Raw genomic sequence first — 27,027 nt, 5'->3', positions numbered from 1 at the left:
GGTTATAACCTTAAGGGTTATCAATAACATGCTTTATCAGTGGTATGAAAAAAAAGATAGAAGTATCTCCGCAAGACTTAATTAGACCAGAAGCCACATTATACAGGAAATGTTAACATTTTGGTGAGCTATGCTTTCTGTGCTATTTACTGGGAAAGTCATTACCAACTGTATGTCTACAGAGACATTTGTGAGAAGCTGCAAACGTGACCTAGCTTACTGCAGCCTAATACCCAGCAGGTGCTGGCACCTACCCTTCAAGAGGAGCAGCACATCCTGAACAGAAATCATAGGCCTCTGTACTACTTCACAAACCCTAAAAGTCTTCAGCCCTTCCCATTTTTTCTCTGATTCTTCCAAGCGTGGAGAAATTTGGCACAAATAGATATTACTCCACTTCCATAGGTTGGTTCATCTACAACCCAGTCCAAGAGTTCATCAGCTAAAAGGCTGATTCCCAGTACGTTTCCACAGGCCAGCAGATGAGTGCTAGGACAGGAAATCAAGAATCAGGGCTAAATCCTCAGTTACTGTGATGTAATGAAGGTCAAAATGAAGCTCTGACAATATATGCTATCCAGCCACGTGGACTCAAAGCTCAATCATCGACCTAAGCACTAAGAACGCTGATCACTCCTTGTGAGTTTTAAACTGCGGAAGAGTTAACAAGATACAGATATGCATAGTAAGCATTCCTCCTGTTGCAGGATATAAAAAGAGTAAATTGTCTTTGGCTGCAAGACAATGACAATAATTTTATCTAAATAACTAAATAATAAGGGCTCATAATTCCACAGGAGTAAGTGAACAGTCAGAGGCATTAAAATGTGGCATCAGTCAAACATCCATCATTTAGGAAGCGCCATTTGGTGTCAGCAGAAAATACCCTGGCCTCAGGATTTTTTTGTTGGTATGCGAATTGACCAGGCAGACACTGAAATCATTCCACAATATGAACATAATGAAGCATGCTAATTCGCTAAAAACTGTTACTAACCACTTTGCACTTCAGTGAATTGGAATTACATTTTTCTAGTTGAAACCAGCCCCTCCAGTGCCTCGTTAACATGTCAACAAACCGATACTGGACTGAATGCATTTTTAGCTTGTTAGAAACAAGAATTTCTGCAGTGGCTGGAAGAGAGCCAATCCATGGTACTATACTGCCCTGCATTTTGCAAGGGTATCACTCCAGAGAATTATATTTGTAGCAGAAAAAATACCAAATGGCATTAACATTTCTCATCGTGCAGCAATGATGCAACTATCAGTAACTGTACCACAAACTTAAAGACAGCAGTTCATTCTTTTAGCGTATGACTTGTGCAAACAGAAGACAAATTTTATACCCAACATCAATATTACCAGCTACTGAATTGGTGGGAGAGTGGAGGTGATCATGAGGATGACTGGTTGAGGGAAATAGATCAATTTAAATACAAGACTTTGCTGTCTATTGTCAGCATTTTCCATTAAGTTAGTACTTTGTTTCCTTATTCCTTTAAATGAAAATGGCAGGCTTGTTTTAATTTCCTTACAGCTATATGACAACTTTCACCTGTAAATACTGTTTACAGATTGCTTCCGTGAGAAGTTGGACCAACTGCGCATCAGCTGGATGGGGAGCAGAAATGTACTGACTGCTAAAACTACTCCATGTATCTAGTGCGCATTTCAAGAACATCGGCAGCCTACTTTCAAAGTGTATTTTAGAAAGCAATCAACAATTATTATAAACTGAATGGTAATACACTTTCCTGAAAAGATGAGAAGTGTAACTATCTCAATGATACGAAATCTTTGAAAGTTACAGCTTCAAGGGCTTGGGATGAAACTGTTTCATAAACCATCCCTGGTATGGCTTACTGACACTGGCAGCAGGTCAACAGCTCAACACTGTGATATTATAAAAATGATCCTGCGAACCTTGAGTAATGGATCTCAGATCTGCTAAGTAGCCAGTACTACTTACACTTCTCATCAACAAAACTCATCTGTAGCCTGAATAATGCTTATGACTGCAACTCTCCATCTACCTGATACAATATGGCAGACTACTGAGGATTTTGTCCTACTCACTCCAATGTAAACCCAATGAGGCTAAATTCACTCTATTTATTTCATTCATAGCATGAAATTATAATGCAAGTGTTCACAGTTGAAAAACTACTCAATCTCATCCAACATAACTACTTTTTTGTTTCTTACCTACTTTGAATTTATCACATGTGATCTTTCACAGAGCCGTCAGAAAAGTAAACACAGATCCTGCTCTTCATAAAACAGAGGGTAAGTCTGACTCCGTGATAATACAATGCTCCAAAAGCACATCCAGCCCACTACTCAAACATAATTGTGGATGTATTTCACATCTTCACAACGCAATAAACAGCACAGGCTGCTCTTACTGTGAGGAAAGACTCCACGACGACACTTAAATTCTTCAACCAGCTTCTGTAGCAGGCTTAACATGTTACTTACAGGCAAAACTGAAACACGTGTAATTTACTGCTGCAAAATTCCCACATGATTCCCATAATTCCCATATAACTCACACCTTCATTAAAAGGTAAGGCATGACCATGTCATGCCCAGGCTTGCTGAATGTGTTTATCTTAAAAATTAAGCTAACTGCTGTGACTAACACAGGTAACAAGCCATCAATAGCAAACTTGAGGTATAACATACAAAAAAAGATGCATACACCCTCAGAAGGAACTCAGCTGTGCAAACACCTTCATTCAGGTGTGTTCTGGATTCTACCTTTACGAAAACAGGTACAAAGACAATCAAAGCAACTCACTGCAGCTTTGGCACATCACATCTACAGAAAGGAAAACTGTCAATGAAGACATGCTTCATTTTAAATGTGAAGGTTTAAACCTCAGGTAATTGTGGCTGGCACACTAGGTCTTCTCAGTTCCAGGCTATCAATAAACAGAATTACCTTTTTCTTTCACCATGGCAAAGAAATTTTCTTCGTAGTGGAAGCAGCAAGAATCAGCTGAAGAAATTTAAACACAATCTCTTTTCCAGCAGCGTTCGGTTGAGATGGATTTAAAAAAAAAAAAAAAAAAGAACAGGAAAAGAAAAAAGAAAGAGGGAGCTTATCCCAGATAATTATCTTCCTCAGATTTCCCACCAGATCGGATGCAGTGCTATCGCTCGCCTTGTCTCTCTTCTTTGTGTGCCTCTTATCTTCTCCCACGGTGGTCTTTCCCTGCAGCTCCTACCCCGTGTGTGGACTCTGCCCCTTGTGCCGAGACAACCAGCTTCAGCTGCTGCTGCGTAACAAATGCCGGATTCCATGGCCGCGGCTCCCAGCGCTGACACCACCTTGCATTCCTCTACCCTCGCGGAACTGAGCTGGCAATAATCTGCTCCCGAGCGACTGGCAAAAGGCCGACAGTGAGAAGACGTGGGAGAAAAGAGGGGAGCTGCTCAAACACACGCAGAGCTGAAGCGCTTTCTAGGAGGGTTTTTAAATTTTATTTGCTCAAGCGGAGCCAGGGTGAGAAAGGGAAATACAAGATGAACACAGGCAAACGCTGAGGCAGGGCTGCAGCACAGTGGATTTTCACTGGTGAGAACTCTATCCACTCCCGGTTTTAATTTTAAACTGTTACCAACTGGCAATTACTAGACCACGAAGCAGAGTCATAAATAATCTCCCAATGTCCCCTGCCCATGGTACAGAACACAGCAACACACATAATACCTGCAATTTGGGAGTACTGACCCTACTCACTACCTGAAATAAGAAATAAAATGAAAATCAGAACTGCAAGCCCAGTGAGCACCTGGGTTTAGAAGCATAGCCAAGTTGCAGTGAGTCAAATACTCTGAGTCACCAAACACCTGGAAGCTCCAGCTTCTCTTCTGTGACTCCTTTTGGGATGACAGCTGTAAGTATTCACAGAATTGAGAAGAGCAGTGTAGTGAACCAGCAGCACTGCTAGGGTGAATCTCAGCACCCAGCACCTCACCACTGTTGAGTCTGGACATCAAACCAACCTTCCAAGTCTTGGTTTTTCAGGCACTAAACACTACCAGAGAATGACTGCTCAGTACGCTGAGGTTAGAAACCATACAAACAAACCCTTTACAATTCTGCCAAGTCTCATTGTCTTATAGCAAAACAGGGGAAATTTCTGTTTTCTATTAACAGGTAACAGCTCAGAGTCAGGTGAGAATCAAAGCTCTACTTTTGCAAGCCTGTTTTTATTCCCAGGGATGGAGAAGAGCCTTGAAATATGATTACTCAAAATCCTGAACACTCATTAAAAGCACATAACGTTTTATTTTTAATACACTTATACTACCTGTATCAAGTAGCAATATTATTGTATTTATATAATACTTTTTCTTTGTTTATAAATAACTTTATTCCTCATTGGAGCCAGCCACCAGTGACTTTGCCAACACAAACCTACCCCAGCATGCCTTCCCTTGGGCAGTAAATTTTAATACCTGTTTTAGAGGCAGAGAAAACGACAAAGGAAAACGAAGTGACTTGCCAAGGACAAAGGTGACCTCAGCAGAAGGGTGTTGGGTTGAATACAGAGCTATTCTGGGCTAGGTAATGGGCAAATTCATTTGGTTACAGATTCAATTTGACCAAAACTCAGCACAGTATCAGGTCTAGGTTACATGGTGAAGGAACAATTTACACAGCGCCCTAAAGCAAACATTATGAACAGCCCCGAGTCAGTGGAACCTCTACGTCTTGAGAAATCTGTATTTTGTGAGAGTTGGATCTGACTTGGAACTCGCACCTCCATGAGAGAATTCCTTCTCAATGCTGCTATATGTAGGGAGAGATATACTGAAATAAAGAAACTAGCTGTAGGCATCAGCCAGCCAGCGAACCAGATGGCCGATACATGCTGGAAAATCAGAGCATACATCCAGCATTAAAAATATTGTCAGTAAATAAATCCTAAGTGTTTTGTATAAATGCCACCAAGAACAACAGAAAGAAATGAAATGAATGAATCAGCGTCACCCAAAAGATCCATCTTATTCAGTGATATTCTTTCATAAATAAATACATAAACTAGAAAGAGAGACTGACAGAGATTAGGGTACACGTATGGAAAAAAGCAGTTATCCTCTAGCAAACCTCGGCTGGCTTTCTATTGTTAGCAGCCTAACGTGTAAGTGAGGCGCAGCCCGGCAGTCGGACATTGCTGTTTCTGTGACTCAGAGTGCTGCTATTAATAGCAGCCGAGCCCCAGCGTGGGGCTGGGCTCAACCCCACCACGGCTGCACAGAATTCATTGTGTCACATTCCTGACACACACACAGACTGTCAGGTTGTAACTCAGCCTGGCTGTGCTCTTCTTCAAGCGGTATTTTGTAAACAGTCAGGGGACTGCAGCTTGGAAGGGCCACATCTGACCTTCATTCATAAATATTTGAGCTGATGTGCAGAGCACAGTCTTTGCTCTACATCCATGGATGCTGTTAACTCTTTCCTTAGATCTTCTGACACCCTCCAAAGGGCTGCAATGACTACCATTCATTGTTTTTGTTCAAGCAGCTGAGGACACAGAGCATGACTGCTGGTATCTGGACTTTCTGTTCTCTGAGTTCATTAGTTCCATTTCTCACATGTGCTAGAGATTAGCGCTGCCGTATCTCATCTCGCCCGTCGCTGAATAGAAGCTTTCATCGCGTCACTTGGACAAGGAAAGTTGCAGCATTAGACTACAGCATGCACACAGAAATACATTTCAAAATACAGACTGTGGTGTGTTAGACTGGACATTTTAGGAATCAAATGCCACTGACTCCAGTGTAGGAAGATACAGAGATCAGGTGTTGGTACTGTAATTAAAATCTTTTAAAACTTTTTAACCAGTGTGTTTTGCTTTGACTTGTATGGTGTTAATGTTGAAAAAGTACATGTTAAGATACTACACAGTTTAGTCATGACTTAAGATTTGTTATTTAGAAGCTGACTTTTGTATTTTTATCTTGCTCTCATTCTTCATAGATGAGACCGTGGCTTACGAGTATCAAAACACAGTTTTTATACAACTCCTTCAAAAGTGATATCTTCTGTTGATCCACCAGTGATGGAAACTGCCTGCTAGAAATCACAAAGGGAGAAGCTGTACTATTAAATACCATCCAGGAAAATATCCTCTAATTACTGTCTTTTTCCCTCCAGCAAAAAGCCTGGCACGGCCCTGTCAGCAAAGCCTGCCGCAGGTTTCCACAGCTTCACCGCTGCACGGCCCCAGTCAGTTTAAAGCCACTTCTCCAAAGCATCAGCAATGGAGCTCTGTAAAAACACCAGCTGCCTTAGTTGTTATCCTGACTATGCCTGCTCAGAACAAAAACGATGTCGTCAACATGAGATGTCTTGCAATCCCGCAGCGGTCCCAGTGTCCTGATGTGGAAGAGCACAGTTTTCAGTTTCAACATTTGAAAGCTATACAAAGTATTTCCTGGCTTCTGTTCCCCTCAGATGCACCCCAGTCCAGCAGTCTGTTCCTCTGATGTGTCTTCCTCAGCCGCTTGGACAACTGACACATTTTCCAACCTTTGAAAGCAGCACAAGCAGAGAAGCTTATTAAGGACTCCAGTTCAAAAGAAAACAGGCAACTGACTCAGGCAAAGCTGATGATTTCAGTGGAGCTTTTCAGACACAGAGCTGAGCAGAACTCAGCTTGTACGCGAAAAAAAACTGTTCCCATACATATGCCTGAATAGCTGGGTGTTCATTCCTGGATGTTCGGTAAGACTGCTCTTGCATGCATTGCTCTATTGCCTCTCCAGGCTCACCCTACCTCCTCTCCATGCTGCCCTGCTTGGAGCCTGGTGATGATAAGGCTGATGCAATTAAAGTCCAATGGGCTGGGTCCTATCCTTAAATTTTCCACTATTCTGTTCTTTTCTTTGCCATCAACATCATGCTATTTTGAATGTAAGCACTCTATCATACTGGCACTTACAATCATGTGCCAGAGTAAGGAAAACAAATTAAAAGTTGCCAAATGCATCACTTGATCTAGCAAAGTGGTGTATTTCATTCCAATCTGAGGTGATGTGAGGGTTTAAAAATGAGAATCCTCAGGAATCAGGTATTTCACAGGTTTTGATCTATAAAATAGTCTGGATTTCTTAAAAAAAAATTGATTTTTCTGAGGTTCCTGCAAGCAATATTTACTTAGTAGGTCGCTAATCTGCTTAACAGAAAAGCAAAAAAAATAGATAAAACAGAAAACTGGTCATGTTTAATTTATTTCAAGACTAAATAAGGAAACAAAGACACTCATCTTTGCTGTAAACATTAAGAAGCTTCGAACACACAAGCTTATGTAAACAGCACCTGGAACCTGCAGATCATCTTCTCTTTAGAAACAGATGAGAAAAGCTGGTTACATTATCCCTCTTTGGAGCAGTGGCTCCAAAAGCATACAAAGCTCACTGCTGGGTACTTTTCTCACAGTAGACACGTAGAAATATTTACCTCTGAACATGCATTTATATTATATAAATAATAGCTGACTTCCACACTGCTTATGTTACTGTTAATCTTTAGAAAGGAGATCATACTTCAGGAACACCCGTGCGAACTTTTGCTCTGTGCAGACATTTGAACTGAGATACAGCACAGTAACAATGCCTACTGACATTGGTTTACACTAAGTATGTTTATTGAAAGCTTACCATACAAAATTGTCACTGTTCACCTACTATAAAGTGAATTAGTCTAAAGAATTCACAATCACAACCAGTACTGCTGCAAACAAACGTGTGCACATACTGTCAGTAACCATCTGTCAATTACTGCCTAATGCTATATGAAGACAGGAATCCCTGGCAGGAAAGAATACATACAAGTGTCATGCTTTACTGTACGTGCCTAAGGTTAAGGAGATTTGATATTGATAATCCACTTCAGAATTGGATTAACTGTACAGCATAACCTCTACAGCCTGTCGTGGGAGTTTGGTGCTCAGTGCCATCAGCAGGACAGTGGCAAGGATTCTCGAGTCTGAAGAACTTCTCCATGAGAGGCCCAAGAAAGAACAGATCGAAGCAGCTTGCTGCCAGTCAGCTCATCTGCAGAGCAAAGCAGCAAGCCGTGTGTTCTGCAGACTGGAGAGATGCGACAGAGCATCTCACTGAGCATTACCCTTCGGTGTATGCCTCAACAATGAACACCCAAGAAAGCAGATGAGAGTGAAGTCCACAGTCCCTGAAGATGAGACAAATCATGTTATGGACACTGGATATACACTGTCCCTGTATTTACACCAGAGCACAGGCCCAAGGCACGGCTCTCCGATGAAAAGCAACAGCAGTTGCTTTGTCTCTCTTCCCCATCCCAGTGCCACCCGTGCTTTAGCCACCAGCAGAAAAGCAGGATCTTTAGCTTCAAGCCAGCTTGCACCTCAGATGTACCTGCCCAGACCTCCTTCACCCGCCCCACCAGTGAGGGGCCAGGCCCCCACCAGCAGCACAGGGCCGGTCCCACGCTGCGCTGGCCTGCTGCCCCCCGCCCGGGAGCTGCCTGCACTTCGCTCCCAGCTCTCTGGTGAAAACACGCAGATTATACAGCTGCACTGATGGACGCAAGAGAGGAGCACTCCTGTAAACAACAGTGAGCTCATGGGGCCACAACACGCTCCCTCCAACCACAGCTGCCTGCGCCCAGCAGCATAACAGAGTTACAAAGCAAAGGAGAATTTGGCTTAAATTCCACTCAATAATCTTTACACTGCTCTTACCTTTGTATATAGCCATATGGGAAACAAAATCCCCAACATTTTCATTATTTCTTTCTACACAAAGCTAATTTAGCTTATTTTTCCTGCTACCATATAGTGAAGTAGGAATTGCAATTTCCATGTTTTTTGGATAAGATGTAACAAACAATTCATGCAGAGAGGCAGCAACCAGTCCTACAGAGGTGAATTCAGTCTCTAACCTAACCCATGCTACGTTAATGAAGATTAATGCTAAACCACCAATGTACTACTAAGCATATTAGCTCGGGCTGATCTTCAACACTGGCAGTGACTTGGCCCACAACAAAAAGAAACATGAGGGCAGCAGATAAGAAGACACTAAATGTTTGAATACTTAAAATAAAAACGGCACAGTGATTAAATAGGAATAGAGATACTGCAAACAAGCAGGGGACAAAGACAGCTCTAATTAACTCTTTCCTTTTTTTTTTTTTTTTTGTCTTTGCACAATTACAGAACCAAAGACTTTTAGGTCCTAACACCAGTAGCTGAAGCTATTCTTCTTACTCCAGCATGAAACCAGTACTCAGCTATTTTCAGAAGCAAATTTATCCCTAGCACAATAACTACTGAAACAACAAAATCACACGAACCTTGCCTGCTGTGCCACTCGCTGTGAATCCTGGAGCAGCACAAGTGAGAACATCTGCTTGTATTTAATGGGTGAGCAGTGAAAAGCAACTTTGTCCAGGTAAAGCTGAACTAAGCAATTACCTCTTCCACACCTGCAACCATTGCAGGACCAAAAGCACAACAGCACTGTCACCGTAATGAAGGGCAGAGAAGCAAGCAGCTTCCCTAATATGAGAGAGAGAACACTTTCACCTGCAAGCACAGCTTGTGCACAAGCCCTCGCTATGGAACAGCAGGGTACCAGCGAGGCACTGTGCAGCCAGGAGGAAAGCAGGGTTTCCCACTCAGTGATGGTAATTGCTAGAAAAGCTCTGCAAGTGCAGGAGCCCAGGGACAGCAGTTTAGCTGTGCTTGGCTGAGCCTTACCAGCCACACGTGACCCTTCATGCTGAACCCCAGCTGAGCACCGGTAACACAGTGGTTTTGCAACCAATCTCCAGAGGTGCTGAAAAGCACCTGAGAGACAGCCTGCTCCCAGGGTGACAGCCTGACCTCAATTACATGCTCAGGCCATGCAACACACAGCACAATGCCCATTAATCTCTACTATAACACCGTAAAGTTGTCCCCAGAAGAATGGGATTTCAAGGAGGGAGAAACGCAGCTTCCTGCAAATCTGAAGTGGATCGAGACACTAAGATCATATGCTTTTCAAAAACAACAATTAAAAAAACCAGACAAATATCAGTGCACTCCATTAGGTTCTTAGCTGACAGTGATCTGTGATCACAGAAAGAGAAGATCACATAGCCACGTGCTGGTTGTGCTCAAGCACCTAGATTCTTCGCAACATTCATAAAAACCCCCATAAAGTTTCCAAAATATGCTTTGGCAAACCGTTCCTCCACTTCTCTGCTTTTGCATCTACAGAAAGTCAAGTTTACGCAGTTACACAAATGGGATCTTCCCTGCTGCAAACGCCACTAATCTCATGCGGTGCTTCCCAGAACAACGCAGAACATCCCCGTGTGACAGCCCCTAACACACCTGACGATTGTCTAAACCCCTCACTTATCTCCACATTTCTGAATTAAGTCAATCTAATTCTATTAATATTTCCCCAAAAGTCTTTTTACCTAAACTTACTATTCTCACTGCCTTCTGCTAGTTTTCTTCCTGTTTATCAGTATCTTTGGATATCGTGTGATATCCAAAACCACAGGCAGTACCCAGCAGAGGCCACTTCAGTCACAGAAACAAGGAACTATCTCCTGCTATCGCATTCCAGAATAAGATTTTTTTGCAGCAGTTTCATACAACTGATTTCTATTCATATTGTGAAAAGTATCATTATTCTCTATATGCTTTTCTGAAGTACTGTTATTTTCCATCTCTTATCTGTGCAAGTCCAACATTCCAGATTTGTATTCGGTGAAGTTCAGCTGCACGATTTCAAATCACGTCGCTTATTTACCAGGACCATTCTGAATTCAGATATTGTTCTGCAGGAGAATAACATAATGCTCTCAGCCCTGGATTACCGCAAACTTTTAAGGCACGCTCCATATTCCATCATATAAGTCAACTTTATAAAGACAATATTATTGGGATTGAGGCCAGGAGCGATCACTCACTTGAAGCGATCTGTCTGAAACGCTATCAAGAAGCAGAGCACCTTATCCAAAGCACACAAGAAGCCTGCATGGCACGTGCCAGCATCTAAAGAAAGAGTGCCAGCTACTATGATGCCAGCAGAACCTGGACTTTTCTCTTTCGTGTCACCACTTGCCACACTCAACATTGCTTAGCTCTGGACACTTCACAGGCCCATACAGCACCATTAAAATTCTATGGCCACAGGTCATATCAAGTATATATGCCACAGGGAGCTCCTTGGAGCACCACTAGCAGGTAGGAGAAGGATTAAAATATAAATTCATTTTTCAATTTGCATCTTCCTTCTTTCCCTCCAGGTAACAACAGGGACTGGTGATGAAGAAACTTCAGGGAGACCTTGGTACTCGGCATGGAAAATGGCCATGTGGCACAAAACAACGCCTGTTTGTTTCCCTAGCTGGGGACTGACAGCATGGGTGTCTTATTCTCCAGTTTTCTTACTATAACACCCCTAGAAAACCCTACTGATGCAAGCAAGATGATGTGTTGGATCTTAGAGTGGATTCATTCAAATGCTTATGCTGCAGCTAGTGTTTTATAATTGGACCTTCTATATCAAGTCTGTACAGCCAAATCCTCTCAAGAACGCCATACCTCCTTGTGATTCCTCACTTAACCATGTGGATCCCCATCCCTGCAAAGATTACACACGGACCTTTTCCACAGGCTCCATTTTTCACAGGGTCTCTGTGCTTTATAGATGTTCTTGCAACAGTCCAAGCTGCTTCTTGGCTCACCACTTATCTCCTTTCACATACTCTGAACTCCCCCACCTCCTCATTCTCTCAGCTTGTCTGTCTTCCTCTACACCCGACTGACCCAACACAAGCAGCCACTCTCACAAGCATTGCTTTAAATTAAGACTGTTATATAAACAGTTACTAAACTCACGCAGGAGGTCAGTTAGATAATATGGCACATATCTCCGTTCCCTCAGGTGTATGCCACTGCTGAATCAAACAGAATTCAGGCTGGAGGAAAAGAGGAAAGGCTGCGCATGGAATCAAGTACAATGACAGATGACAGCATCTCAGACAAGAAGCAACATCATATAGCTCCAAGTCAACTTTCTCTTCGAAATTCCCCTGCTATTTTGCAACCAGCTTTCAACTTTCCTTGTGAATAGCAGACATTTTTACACAGCCTTCTTTGTATGGGAGTCCTGCTTCCAGAGGCTCCCAGCCACGTGCTTAAGTAGGTCTTCTGGGCTAGCAGAGGTCTGGCTGCAGAAAACCACTGTGCTGGCAGTTCCCTCTGGGAAGCAGCCCCTCACCATCTCTCCTGGAACCGGGAGCAAAGGCTGCTCAGCAGACTTTGATGGCCAAATGAAACCCAGGACTCCCATTCTGCTTTTACCTTCGAGTGACTCAAAATCACTTTTGACTCTTAAGTTTTCTTCAGTCTTAAACTACCCCTAACTGTCCACTTCATGCCACCGTTTAACTTGTGTGATGCTCCAGCCTTCCCCCATGAAACCAACAGAGTTTCATGCTGAGTGATAAGCATAAGCATGTCACAGGTTAAATCCCTGAGACTCCAAAGACTCACTTCTTGAATACTAAACAGCTCTGCACTTGTGAGAAGACTCCTAACCTTCCAAAACCGTAAGAAATGGGCCTTTTCTGGCGGTTATAATTCCACTTATGAGGAGCAAGCAAAATATTAGGTGAGTCTCCAAATGACTTGGATAGGGTGACTTCTAATCTCCATTTGTAAAGCCAAATACAGACAGCAAGCTGTCTTTCGGGAACATATACATAAGCTGCTAAATCTTCTGGTACTTGAAGCACCCTAATCCTAAAGCAGTCACATGGCCTAAGAAATGGCTTCATGCGTTTTCTATCTTAAAGTCACAATACAGGTTTTACAGTCAGGACCTTTTCAGTAAGCATTTCACTACTTCTGCTTTAAGTAGCTGATTCTGACTCCACTTGCACTGCAACTTCAGCAAAGCCGAGGCACCAGATACCTTGCAACTTTTCAGCCAGCATTAGCCACACCACTGGAAAGCAGGACCATAATACCCATCCTTTAATACCCAAATTGTAGGTTGATAAAATAACGCTAACTAAACCTGCCTTACTATCTCTCTAAATACTCATAAATTAGTGAAGAATTGCACAACAGTATATTTCTAGAGAGATTTACGTCCCATACAAATTAAAAGAAAATTGCACAAAGATGGCCACAAACACAGAGCATTTCTTTGGAGTCCCACATGGACTGATCACACAGACAGTCACTGCTCATTCAACTTTCTATTTTAAATTGGACTTCACAAAAACTCCTGAAGCGTCTGTAGAAGTTTTCTCCAGAATACCAGTGTGAAACACTGGAGAGTGACAAGGCAGAATGATACCTGCTTTCTCAGGTTCATAGATATATTACATATTTATGTCATATTAATATTTTTAAATTTACAGGCGATAAGATGAACAGGGAAAGACCTTTAAGCTTGTCTTCCAATTCAGAAATGAGGCGGTTTCGATTGAAACTACTTGGCAATAGGTTTAAAACAAAAGGGAACAGAGTTTCATAAAACCCTTAGGAAAAGTCTGGAACACACCACCATATGATGCTGTGCTTTCAAAAGGTGTATTTCTAGCTTCAGTACTTCTGCAGATTAATGCCTCTCTCTTCCCTAGACAGTTGCATAGAGAGAGATGTGCCTGTATCCATTTTTTTACTACTCAGATTCTACTTATAAAAAAAAAAATTCTTGTTCTCTCCTGTCGGTACCTAAAAATATTACTGCACACCTGCTGTCATAAAGCATCTTGCTGCTACACACAAAAAAAGAAGCTAGCTGTAAAGCAATTATATCTGTATACTGAACAAAAACCATGATCTGATGCCAGTCCTCACTTACCCATATCCTCAGGACCACCAAATAACTGCTCACACAAGTAGTAGTCATCTGGATTCAAGTAGGGCAGTTGCTTCAGTAAGCTCTGCTTCGGAATTAGATACAAGACCTCTGCAATATCCCCGTCCTCAATAACTGACATCCTTTTGACTGAATTTCTGTATTTCACCTTTTCCAGCACCAATTCTTTACTTTTACTTGATCCACACAGCTTCCCAAAGCTGTTTAGGATGGGGAAAGACGGCATTTCTATCGGGAAGAAGCTACAGAAAGCAACGCGCAGTGCCCAATCAGCCTACTACTGGTGGCACACTGTCCTTATCAATCCTTCTCTTTTTCTCTTATCCAGCAAAGGGGATTAAGGAAGATATATTTTTAGTGATTATCTTCAAGAGATTATGACAGTATGCTTGATCAGGTGACTGCCATCTAAAACTATTGTAATCAGTTGCTACTCATCCCTGGGAATGCGAAAGTCTGAAGCAAAACCATAAAGAGTATTTGAAAATCAGATTAATATTCAGGACAAGAGAAAGAATTTATCTGAGGTATGTAAGAGGATTAGTTGAAAAACAAACAAACAAAAAAACTCTTGCTCTGATAAAAATCTTATTAGGGAGGAATCATCATCATAAGCTACAAATGCACATCTGTGCTTTTAATCTACCATGCCCCCATTTTGATGTCAGGTCTGCACGTGTGCTACGGACAAAAGGTAGAGCATGCCTGTCTCTGATGGAATGTATAAAGGCTGGCTGACTCTACTTCATAAGCAGATTTCCTTGCCGAAATCCTGTCCGCAGCTTTCACTGACTATTACACACAAAAGCAATTAAGCTTTCCCCTAACTACTCACGACTGGCTCACCAGCTCTCTTCCCTTCCACTTTCCTGTATAGCTGACAGGAGAAGCTCTGCAGATACTGTGCCAGCTCTTCGTGCTTCACTTACAAGAAGTATTTACCTTAATCCAATTCCAGTGGCTTGCTAATCTAATCATCTAATGAATATTTCTCCCTGCATAAAGGCAGAGTTAATCATCAACCGGGCACTGGAAAGTCACAGGAAATTCCAAAGCAAAAGATTAAAGGGAACTAAAAAGTAAACCACATTCATCATCTGGAATGGCGAGTTACAGGTGGACTCTAGACAAGTCCTCCGCTCTGGGCCATCCTCAGATTCCTTATTCTGCTGCATTCCCTGAGACAATAGTCAGCCCAGGCTGCCAATCCCCCTTAACAAACAGAAGTTGGGTACAGCTGCAAAATGGCTTGGTACAGTAATTGCACTGCTTCCAGGAAGGCTTTTGCTAAATCAGGTGAAAAAACTCTTCCCCCCAAACCCAGAGTTCAAGCACTATCTACTGATGGGGACAGGCTCTGAAGAGAAGACTTTTTTATCCACTGTTTTAAAAAGAACAGACCACCTCACAAACTCAGCCTTTCATCACCCACTATTATACCGTTTTCCTTTCCCATGAGGTCATTTGCTTTTTATTATTTAAGTAGCAGGACTTTTCTGTTATACCAAGAAGAAGCACAAAATCACAGTTCCCTTTGGAACACAGCCATTCCCCTGGGCTATATAACCAGTCCTGGGTGCAGTAGGACAAAGCCAGTATACATCAACACACTGCACTCATTTTAATGGGGTGATGCTAAGGTATACTTGAGGAAGAGCTGGCTCAACACATGCAGTGGTTAGAGTTCTGTCTTATAAGATCTGCCATCAGAACAGTCCTCTGCAAATGCTGTGTTTTCACGTACTTCCCCCAAGAAATGAAGCTGTTGGGCTGTTTTTCAGTCTCTCCCAGATTTCTCAACTTACCGACCTGCACACCACAGCTAATTAGTGGAGCAGGCAGATCTCCTAAAATAACAACAGCTTCTACCCCTTCAGCCGAAGGTGGATCCCCACTTTGTGCTTAAAGCAGAGGGCTGACTCACAGGAGAGCACACGTATATCTCAGTGCAGCGAAAGAGCACTGCCAAAGATGTTGACGGGCTACAGACATCTGACAGAAGCAGTGCCAAACACCCAACCTCACCAGCACTACAAGGAGAACTTTGCCCTAGGTGAGCAGGTGAAGCAAGAGCAGGGTTTACCCGATGTAACTCTGCCGCCACTTGAATTCTCAGAGGGCAGGCAGGTGCGCTCTGCAGTAACTTCATCAACTCCAGCAACAGTTGTGACAGTTTGCTTACCTAAAACGTAGCAGAAAAGCCTGTCCTTCACTGACTGCACCAACCTGGGTGACTGCCAGCTCTCTGCTCTGGCCATGTTGATTGCCACCTTTCAGTGCTGTGTACCTAGACAGTTGTTATAGCCACTAATGCAAAACGTACCAAACCAGTATGAGCTGTTACGTGGTGTTTGTCAGAACAAACTGCACTCCTTTCCCACAGTCATACACCATAAAAGACACACGAAGCCTCTACTCATGCTTTTACCCGTGTGGAGGTATGTTTCTGTACGTTTACCTCTTGGATAACACTGAACCACAATCCAGTCTCCTTCCAGCATTAAAACTCATGAGGTTAGTGGGGGGCCATGGGTATACTGCAGTTTAGGCAAGCATTCTGTGACTTAAACATGTCACCATAGAAACGTTCAGCATATTAATTATTGGAAATAAGGTCACCTTTCCTCAGAGGATACTCTGCTGATCTCCCCTTCCTGGCTGACTATTGCTGTCAATGTCTGAGACAATCTTGTGCATTAGGATTTGGCTTCAGCCAGAATCAAAGACAGTGGCGGGCTCCTGCCACTTTCGTTAAGACCCTAAGATTAAATGGAAGAGATTGATTTCTAATGCCCTTGCTGAAGGGAAACAGAAGAAAGCAGGAAGCACAAGGACACAACTTCGTCCTCATGTTTCTTGCAATATATTCTCAGGACCCCTCGGTCCCAGCCCAGAAGTAGCACTGAAGAAATTTCTTCAGCATCTGCCAAGTATTAAAATATTTTAAAATCACTGCCAATTCAAAGCCATGCTTCCTCTGAGCATTCAGTGCTGAGGGCTCGAGCCTTCACAGAGCACAGCTGCAGGTACCATCGCTTTTCAGACTGACATTTCTCAAGGGACTGGATATGAGACAGAAATTAGGCAAATTAGTTACTGTAAATATTTGATTTCATTACTAGTTTTATAAATATTTTAATTATAAATGTTTCCTTCCATCTCTAGACCATTTCCTGTTCAACCCTGTCTCACTCTGCCAAAACAACAGGCTGCCCTGTGGCAAAAAACATACAACCAGGATTAGACTACTCTACTAAAGCTACTAGAATAGAAGTAACAGCAAACTACAACTGCAATCAACAAATAAACTGCACAACATACAGCAAGCACCTGCTACAGAATTCTGCTGAATAATAGCAAAATTTAGGCATAAAGGGCTAAAACAGCAGAAGAGATAGCCCTCCCATTTGAGCCACATTCAGAGTTAAACCGGTCATTCAGCTCAGTAGAAGACAAGATTGTGCTGTTTGTAATAGCTTTTGTCATCACAACTAAACTTCCTACTGATACATTTCAGTGTGATTTTATTCTGGTACTGAAAAACGAATAAAAATCAGTCAATCATCCTAGTTCAGCAGAACCTACCTCCACAGAAAAAAAATAAAAAAAACAAAACCACAGAAAACAAGGTAAAACAAAAATAAATTTTCCTTTTTCCTCCTCATACCGCTTCAGAGGGTAGCACACTTGTTACAGAGGCAGATAGCCCCAAATAACACTTTAAAATAAACAGCAAGAGAGAAAGCAAAAGATTGAGTTCTCAGACAAAAAGGAAACAAAAGCTTTCTACTTCTTGCAAAACGACGCCATGCATGCAGCTTGGTTTTTCACCTTTGACACAAACAATTCACTTACTGAAAACTGCAAGGTGATGTACACTCAGCCATTTGCTACAAGCTTGACAAAACAGTTCCTTGACATAATGGAGACCAAAAAATCCACATGCACATCTTTAGTTAGTTTACCTAAATGTCCAAAACAGGCAGTCATCTTCTGAGCATACTGACACAAGCCATTCTCACCGTAGGGTTCCTCCCCAAGGACCGGTTCACTCATTGCTTCAGAAGGAGCTGCCTTTCTCTGCAGAACCAACCAACTACTGCTTGCTTGAGACTGCTAAGGCTACAGAGCTCTCTCTTCCAGTTCATCTCCATCAATAATTCAGACACTATATAGAATTTGCTGAGCTCCGAAAACTGGCAGCCCAAAGCTACTTTGTGGCTTTTGGAGTAATCATGTTTTAGTCCTTAAAAAGGTATCTCAGGTCATTACATTCCAATAGTTTACAGCTATTATTTCCAAAATGCAATAAAATCCATGCTCTTGCTGCACAATGTGAAATATTATTGGGATTGCGCTCCTGTCAGTGAGACACTTAAAATATCCATCCAGCTCCAACACAAAAATAGAATGGCCACCATTACTGCAGGGTGATAACACTCCAGCAGGCAGATGAGTCCGCTGTTGGCAGAACACTTCTAGTCCCTCATAAGCTACCATGCACCGCTCCTCAATGCTGGGGATGAAAAGTAATAAGAGCCCAGACATTAACATCACTTTCTGTCACTTTCTAGCACAATGCACTTCAGAAGAACTAAGGCACCGTGGCCACAAGCAACAGCGTATTTTGCCAGCTCCCTCGCTGGAGCATGAAGCCAATACAATCTCACTGCTATCTTCACCTGCCTAACATGAGCAGGCAAGGAGAAACCAAAAAAGTAACCCACCACGTACATTTGCAAAGAACAGACTCAGAACCCATGCTGCTTCCACTGGAAAGTGTGGGGGAGTGGGTACCTCTCAACAATAAAGCAAACGGTCAAAAGCTGGGAATAAAATAAATGAGAACTGACTCAGCAGTCCTCCTCTGGGCCGACTGCAGTGGTAGGGCTCATGTCCCTGTCCCTCTTTTGCTAGCATACCTGGATGTAAATTTAACAACAGATCAAAAAGCATAGTCATTCATATTTAATATTACTTCAACCACTGCCTGTCCATAAAAGCATAAAATATATTTAAGAAACAACTCAGAGGTGTTGCTGTTTTTCATAGCTACTGGCTATGAAGGATCCATATATGAATTTTACATCCATAGGTCTATAGTTCATTGGTTTCAACCAACAGACTTACGTATGACTTAGGTAAGATAATCTGTGAGAGAATTAACACCAAAAATACACAGGACAGCTCTACAATGGCAAAAATAGAGCAGAGAGGCTAACTGAAAAGGGCTAAAGTGAGATCAAAGGTAAAATGATTGGTGTTACAACTCAGCTGAGCAGCCCAAACGAGCACTAGTCTGCCATATACACTTGCTATCAAGCTGCTAAGTCAAGATTTCATTTTCATTGTTATTATAAATGACATTTAACTAATTAATCCGCCAATTCTATCTAAAACAACTGTTTTTGCAGTACACACATATACATAATACAGTGCTGAAGAACTTATGAAATCTGTGAATGTCCATATCAAAGGATAGAAGCAATACTGAGGATGAATACTGAAGATGATGAAGCTACATTTGCATAATCTTTTGCTACATCAAACTAAGCTTTTGAAAGTCCATCTAGGGATCTCCAAGGTGCTGCAATGCAAACTGGATTACTATGTAGTAGTAACAGCAAGATTTGCATGCACAAGCTATTCTGTTAAACTAATTCAGAAATAGGAAAGCAAAGATTATGTTATTCATTGATTTGTTTTTGGTGTTCATTGCAAAATACATATAAAAGGTTGCTTTATCCTCTATGTATTCTGTACAATATGTCAGCAAGAAAAAAAAAGAAAACACTATTACAGTTCTATCTCGGACTTAACTAAGACCACATGGTGACAATTTCCTTTCCCAACTGATGACATTTGCAAAATCTCTCAGCTGAATTAAAGCATTGTGCTTAGCTTCCTGTTATCAACTACGTATGATAACTTTCATGGCACATGAGCCTTAAATAACAAAAGACAAGCTTTGCAGAGCATTGTAAAGCTGGACAGACAGCATAACAGGCTCTTGAGAAAGCTTTTCCCTTTGCGGTCCATTCCAAAACTGAATCTGACTCACTTCCTAAGCCCCAGCGTCCCCCAGGTTTATCCTTCAGTGAAGCAATGCATGTAAAGATAACACATACGAAAATACAAAAACAATGCTCTTGAGATTAAATCTAATCAACCTCTTTCTTGGACAAGTGAACAACAGCCATTCTCCACCATGTGGAGTTATCGGGGCTGAAACAGTGTACAAAAAAAAAAATCAATCATCAAATGAAATATTTACATGATGTACAGGGAAAAATATTGACAGTTAGCAAAGTACTGTCTGTTACCTCTGAAAGCCTTAAAAATCCCAAATAAAAGGTACACATCCACTGGAAATGAAAGAATGGTTCAAATCAATTTCACAACCACCCGGTTTCTATATTGGATAAGCCACCGTCACTAAGAAAACTGCAAATAAATAAACATTATTTGTTTTAAGAAATCATCTGCTAAGCTGATGAACTCTTTTCACATTACAATCCTGCGTAAAAAAAAACAAACCAACAACAACAACAACAAAACAACTTTCCATGTAATTCACAAACTCACCAACTGAAATATTCTAAAAATCCACTAAAAGGATTAAAAAGGATTGAAAACCAGAAAGTTTTCAATCTTCTGCAGGAAATTTCTATCTACTGACTTTCATTATAAAAATTATTTCTCCAACCAGGCTGAAAAGTAAAGCAGAGACAAGCAACTAAATCCTCAATCTGTGATTCAAAACGGGCACTCTCTGGAGGCAGAAAGCGGAGAGCTCGTATGTTCAGAACTGGAACTGGTCTGACAAAGGAACCAAACTAAGAGGCATTTTTCTCTGCTGTTTCAAGTGCACGCTGTCCTGTCCACCACTCAGAAATGAAGTGCTATTTCGGTCACACTGCACCTGCAATACTGATTTATTTCTTTTGTTAATGACCAAAGGCAACAGGTAGGATGTTACATTAAGATAAATACTGGTCCCTGAAATGCGTTTATAGGCATTTAATGCCATCACAGCTACCAGAGTATCTTCTTCCGTGATCAGTTATTCAAATTATTAATAATTGGTTTGATTAATAGTAAGAAAGTAAGACTGACAAGCTAGAGTGCCAGACTGGAATGTGAGAAGCACGCAGGCCCTGCTCTCCCACTGCCCTCCTGCTCATCCTTATGCCAGACCCACGCTCTGCCACTGCTGCTCCCCACGTTGCTCCCTGTCCCTGAAGCCACCTGCAGCAGAGGGTACAGTAAAGACTGCAGCACTCAGGTTCTCTGATAATGGAAATTACAGAAGCAGCACAGATAATAAAAACATTAGGAAGTATCTGGTCAGCAGTAAAAAAGGAGGTCACACAAAGCATAGCTGAGTGCTTTCCTTGAACTTAATTACCTTCCATTTTAATTACTACATTTCTTAATGATTTTCCAATAGATTGCAGCCATTATTTAACACCAGAAGCGCTCATTTCCCTAGAGAATTCTCTACCAAATAAGAGAATAAAGGCAGGATTTAACCAAGGCTATTTACCTTACTTTTATCAAATTTTATCATTTTATCAAATGTTTATTTCGACTAGTCATGGAAAAAAAATAATCTCCATCCTTGACTGCTTTCAGACATAAAATGTCAGCGTGTGCATTAATGGATCAGTCTATTGCATTTTTGCAAGACAAGGTGTCTCAGCATCTTATTTTCTGGCAGAACAATTAAAGACTATTCTATTGATCTATAATGTTAAGAACACTGCAACATAGCAGGAGTTATCCTTTTTATATAGAGGTAGAAAAAACAACAGCTGTAATTGCTGACAACTGATGTCATTTTGTAGGCAGGAGCCACATGAAATACAAACATTAAAACTGCTGCGCCCCTAAGACTCTGTAAATTGAGCAACTGATTCAGTAACACTATTCAAGTGCTCACGTACCTCCAACCTTATAAATAATCCCCCGACTTTCCTGGGGCCATGCAGTACGCTTGAAGTTAAAGAGACGCAGCCTAAGCCACCCTAGGGAATAATTAACAAAGAGGATCCTGGCAGAAGCTGGCACGCCTTCAGATTTTCAGTAGGAAACTACTTGGTTTTTTTTTTTTTCAGTCCTCAATAGTGTTTAGGTATTTTTATTCAGACTGATTTCTGAGATGCAATAAGTGCTGTGGAAAAACATTTAAAATATTTATTTTTTTCTACTTAGTTGTGGTCATTACTATTACTCAGATAATAACAAAGGTAGTAGCAAATGAGGGAAGTCAGTCAAGACAAATGTAACTCCTTTAACTAGACTCTTCCCTTTGCCTGTCTTGAACTTCGACATTTTTTCTTCCATCTGAGAAGAGAAACTCTGTAAGGCTCTCTTCACAATCTAGACTTCATAGTAACTGACAGAGAGATAGGTTGGGAAGGAAAGAGATGAAAGTTGTACCCCTGGTCTTCTTTCAACCCTTGTATTTGTTTCCTGTATCTTTTTAAAGTGGGATGTGCTGTCAGCATGAGATCAAAGAAAACACCGCTCCTCTTGTCGTGTACTAAAATAAACTGGATATTATTATACTCTCTCTTCCGACTAGTCACATGATCACAGAAATATCCACAGCAACTTCACTCAAACATTGAACACAGAACTTAAATCAGAGGAAAAAGCCTTCCCTACATCATTGCAGAACTTCCTGAATATCTTTGCTGAAAATTTCCCACTCTCTCTGAGCCGCAGATCTCCTACTGCAGGTGCAGAAGCAGTACATCATCATAAACGGCTTTAAGTATGAGGGCTGCTCCAAAAGTAATGCCTCCTATGTTATGATGTTGGCCCATGATACCAGAGGCAGATGATGGTGGCATGGCAGCAAAGGTTGAACCTTCCTACCAATATTCCATTACATTTTGTTGCTGTGTGACAGATGGCAGCAGAGGGGCCGTCTGACAAAATGATGACTGATACTGAAGTGCATATGAAGCAAAGGTGTGACGAATTCCTCCACGTGGAAAAAGTGGCACTCACTGACAGTCATTGACACTTGCTGAATGTTCATGGAGACCAAGCAGTGGCTGTGAGCACAGTGAGGCAGCGGCTCTTGTTCACTGCTGGTGAAAATGCACAGATATTGATGGTGACTTTGTTGAAAAATAGTGTTTCATAGCTGCAAATTTTCTCTATCAAACAGTGCGACTGTGCTCCTTGTATCTGTTGTAGTTTCCATGCAAATAAAGAGGAAGCATTACTTTCAGAGCAGCATGTATATTTCTGTTGCTGCATCAAACTCCCAGGGTTTCCAACACCACAGTCCTTTTTGGAGCATAGCAAAACTCTAAAAAGACAACTTCTGCAGCCATACTGCCCTCCGCTAGCTCCAGCAAAGCATTGACAGGGATTCCCTGCTACAAGGGCTAATTTAGTTAACTAACAGGAGCTGCTACAAAGTTTTTGTCAATGTCTCTCAAAAATAAAACTAAGAATAGCAGGTTACCTCTCAATATAGCAGAAAGTGTGGCGCTGCTGGGGGATGCCAGAAATGACATCAGATCGGTTCATCCACTGCCAACACTCTTACTAAAAGCAGCTTTAAATATGCTGTGTTGACTAATCTTTGCTTTGTAATTAAATAAATCCTACAGCACCACTGAACCCTTCCTCTTATGGTCAGCACTATCTTCTGGTTTACACATCAGCTATGCACACACACAAGTGATCAAGCCATGCTGAAAACGGAGAAACTGTCAGGTAAGCACAATGAGGGCTCCATCAGCAGCTGCCTTCTCACACGGGCCCACGATCCGTGTTGGCGGCGATGAGGCCTGGGCACTTCTGGAAGTACACTGATAGGGCAGGGAAAATAATTTGAGTTTAGTTCCATTTATTCATGACATGAAATGACGTATAACATAACTACTTGTACTTGGCAAACTGAGGTTTCGGTCCTCCTGGGTATCTGTTGGCCTCACTTCATCTTTTTTTCATCTAGACAGTTAAGAGGAATCTTTCCTCAAATAAGGTTTGTAATCTGGCACCAACAGAAAAAGCAGCGGTCACAGAAACACACTAAACTTCCAGGACATTAAAATAGAGAAACGTGTCCCTGACTTGAAGACAGATACAGCCTGTTTGTTTTTTAGCAATACTGTTCAGCACAGCACAGCATTTCCCTGACATGTAGAACACTGTGCAGCCATGTCTATTGAATACTGCGAGAGTTATTCGATGATAGGACTAAATCAAGAGTCCTGACCCCACAACAGAAGTGCAGGGGATTTGACATCCAGCAAGCTTAAAATTTTGAAATAAAAGATAGGAAATAAAGTCTTACAATACTGTGAAAATTGTACTAGTAGTATTACAAGCCACAGGAATGGTGAATGAGTTAACTGGAACAGCTACAAAGAATCTAAGACCACAATGTTGATTGTTGGATTAATACGTACTGTATTATATTTGCAACAATGATTTAGAGCAGTATTTCTATAGCAGTAAGTTCTTGATCTTATCCTGCCATTGCTTGACTGTATACCACCTACTGAGCTTTGTTGTTTGCATTTTTTTGGCAGTTAAGGTCATATAAGTCTTGGGCTACTAAAAAAACCAGCAAAAAAAACAGTTTTTCCAGCAAGTTAACTCTAATCAAAAGGGGTTTTTTTTTTGTTTGTTTTTTAAAATACACTTTAACTAAAACACAATTTAAAGTCAAGATGGTCCCTGTCATCTTTGAGAGACAATCTATTGTTGCATTCTTGGTCATCATCACGGATTCTCTGTACTTCCTACTGTTTACAATACATTAGACATGGCATCTAGACAGTTACCCCACAATGGGAGGTCCAGTCCCTCAGCTCACATAGAGTGCAACCACCTATTACTAGCACATATCAGAGTTTTCTATTTGTTTTGGTGTGGCTTTTGTGCTTTTTGTTTTTGCAGACACTCCCTCAGTTTAGCACAGAGCTTAGTTTATTTGTGTTGACACTACCAACATTACCACTGTGGCACTCATTTAATGGACAGATTTTTCACTGACAGGTACTAGTGACAAAAGATCCCTTTCCCCTGTATAAACTTTTCAAATTCAGCTTCATCACTCCTTCTGGTATTTACACTGCACATGTCTTCTATTTTTTGGTAGGAGTTTTGCTCTGGTATGATTTAGGAATAGTTCTGCAACTGAGAATAGCAAGAAAACAACAACATCTACTAGCAAAAGTAAGCATGTCAGCCAACCTGTCAGGCTGTGCTAATGAAAACTGATGGATCAAACACTTCGAGCAGCACTGAGCAATATTTTCAGATGAATCAGTTAAAACAGTGCTGACCAGTACAGGATTTATCAGTAGAGAACCTTATGTTATAAACATATGTTGTGCATTTTTTCCAACTGAAACTAGTCGGCAGCTTCTAGTTATTTCATGTTTATCTATGAATGAATTAAAAGATAACCTATTGTTTTGGAGGGGTTTTCTCTTATTGATTTTCCTGTCAGATTTATGCTTCTTAAGGAATCCAAACCTTCCCAGTTAATCCCAGGATTAATCAAAGTCCTAGATTCAGTTAATTGATTATGAACAAGTAAAAAAAAAAAATCAGTTCTCCAGCTGCTTACTGGATTACCATCAGAGCAACGTCAGGCCTTCCAACTCAAAATAGACATCTAGCAAAGAATCAGTGGATCATTGTTTTATAAGGTGACAGCCAGTACAAGAAAGTGATTAAAACCAGAAATAAAGCAAAACAAAACAATATGTCTTCAATGAAATGACAAATTTGTATCTTAAAAGGCGTCTCTCTCTCTGTGTAAGATTTCTAGGGCTAGACTCTCAACTTCCTCCTAATGCGAGGGAACAGAAAGCACCAGTACTTAGAGAAACATGAAGAAGTCATCCATCTCCCTCCCGTGCATTACCAGTATGGTAGTCAGGACTTTATCTGATAGGGCCTCAACAGGGAGAAGAGATTTCTGAATTTACACAGGAGGTTGTCCGCACTAGCCACAGCAGGCAGAGATATGAGTAAGACTTCCCCTGCTCTCCATGTATCTGTTCAGGAAATGGAGAACCAGATATCCAGCCCAACCTCACCAGAACAAATCCCCACTGGACTTGGACAGATGCTCATTTCATCAGCACGTTCACGTAATGACATGGCAGCCTCCCACATCACAGCAACACAGAAACAGCCAATATTAACCAAATGCTATCAACTTGCGCTTCTGTACGGATTAATTCTTGCAATCAATCTGAAATAGAATTTAGAAATAAAATTGCGAAGAAAATGAGGAAAAAGCAATTTTGCACACCTAATTCAGTAAACACTGAAAGACAAAACAGAAATAGAACTGTGACATCTAGTTCAGCATTAGGTTAAGTGTTTGGCCTACAAAGACTAATTAGCAATGGGAAACATTTGTTGTTAGAAACAGTTGTTATAAACAGGTAGGGAATTTGGACAGTTTTTGATTTTTTTTTTAAACTTTTTTCTTTTTTAAGTAGGTAGTTTTCAGAGATTTATACAAGTATGTCTACCGGTACATTTTTAAACTCCACACCCACACAGATAAATGACATCTCTGAGATATTATTTTAAATAAATGAATATTGGATTAGACAATACAAAGAAAAAAACTTAGACTTTTACTTCTTCCAGCTCTAATCCCTGAAGTCTAATGGGGTCCTGGGAGGTTTGTGAATCTGTCCAAGCATAACAGAGTAAGCTAACTACCCACACTTGAGTTACTAAGAAAGCTAAATATATCTTTTTATAATGATGCCTCTTCCCTCACCTTTTTCTAAGACTCTGGTATAAAAAAAGAGAAATGACTAAGAAATGAATTAAGATTTGCAGCCTCTTGGATGCAGAGCATTTACCTCGCATCTCTTGGTTGTAAATTACCACCAGAAGTGTGCTGAATGTCCTTTTGGTGTTTAGAAGCAAAATACTTGGAGTTTATCTCCTCCTCACTCCCTGCAGGTTGCTGCACGTCAATATGAGCTGCTCCATCCTACCTGCGGCACCTTTTAACAAGGAAAAAGCTCTGCTTGCCAGCAACATCTGCTTGACATCCTGCTGCCTGCCCTCCTGTGCAAAAGCAAACAGGAGTGACAGGCAGTTGCAGGACAGCCAAGA

At 41.3% G+C, this 27,027-nt stretch overlaps 1 protein-coding gene across 14 annotated transcripts in view; it reads right to left on the bottom strand.

The window, feature by feature from the left end:
• Positions 1 to 27,027, bottom strand: part of ABLIM1 (actin binding LIM protein 1) — a 182,419-nt gene that overhangs the window by 108,008 nt on the left and 47,384 nt on the right. For 5 of the 14 annotated variants that reach the window (XM_021399868.1, XM_021399852.1, XM_021399854.1 and 2 more), the window contains exon 1: positions 13,885 to 14,143. The exons of 4 other annotated variants lie outside the window; for them this stretch is intronic. In XM_021399868.1, the coding sequence (XP_021255543.1) occupies positions 13,885 to 14,128 (244 nt within the window). In that variant the 5' untranslated portion in view covers positions 14,129 to 14,143. Of the gene's footprint in view, positions 1 to 2,947; positions 3,104 to 13,884; positions 14,144 to 14,748; positions 14,818 to 16,084; positions 16,176 to 25,982; positions 26,141 to 26,768; positions 26,887 to 27,027 lie in introns of those variants that run through there. 5 more of the 14 variants (XM_021399866.1, XM_021399857.1, XM_021399865.1 and 2 more) reach the window with 5 other exon arrangements.

This window comes from Numida meleagris, chromosome 5 (assembly GCF_002078875.1).
Source record: "Numida meleagris isolate 19003 breed g44 Domestic line chromosome 5, NumMel1.0, whole genome shotgun sequence".
Taxonomy (NCBI): domain Eukaryota; kingdom Metazoa; phylum Chordata; class Aves; order Galliformes; family Numididae; genus Numida; species Numida meleagris.
Note: the sequence above shows the minus strand (reverse complement) of the source record. Positions and strands in the feature narration are given on the sequence as shown.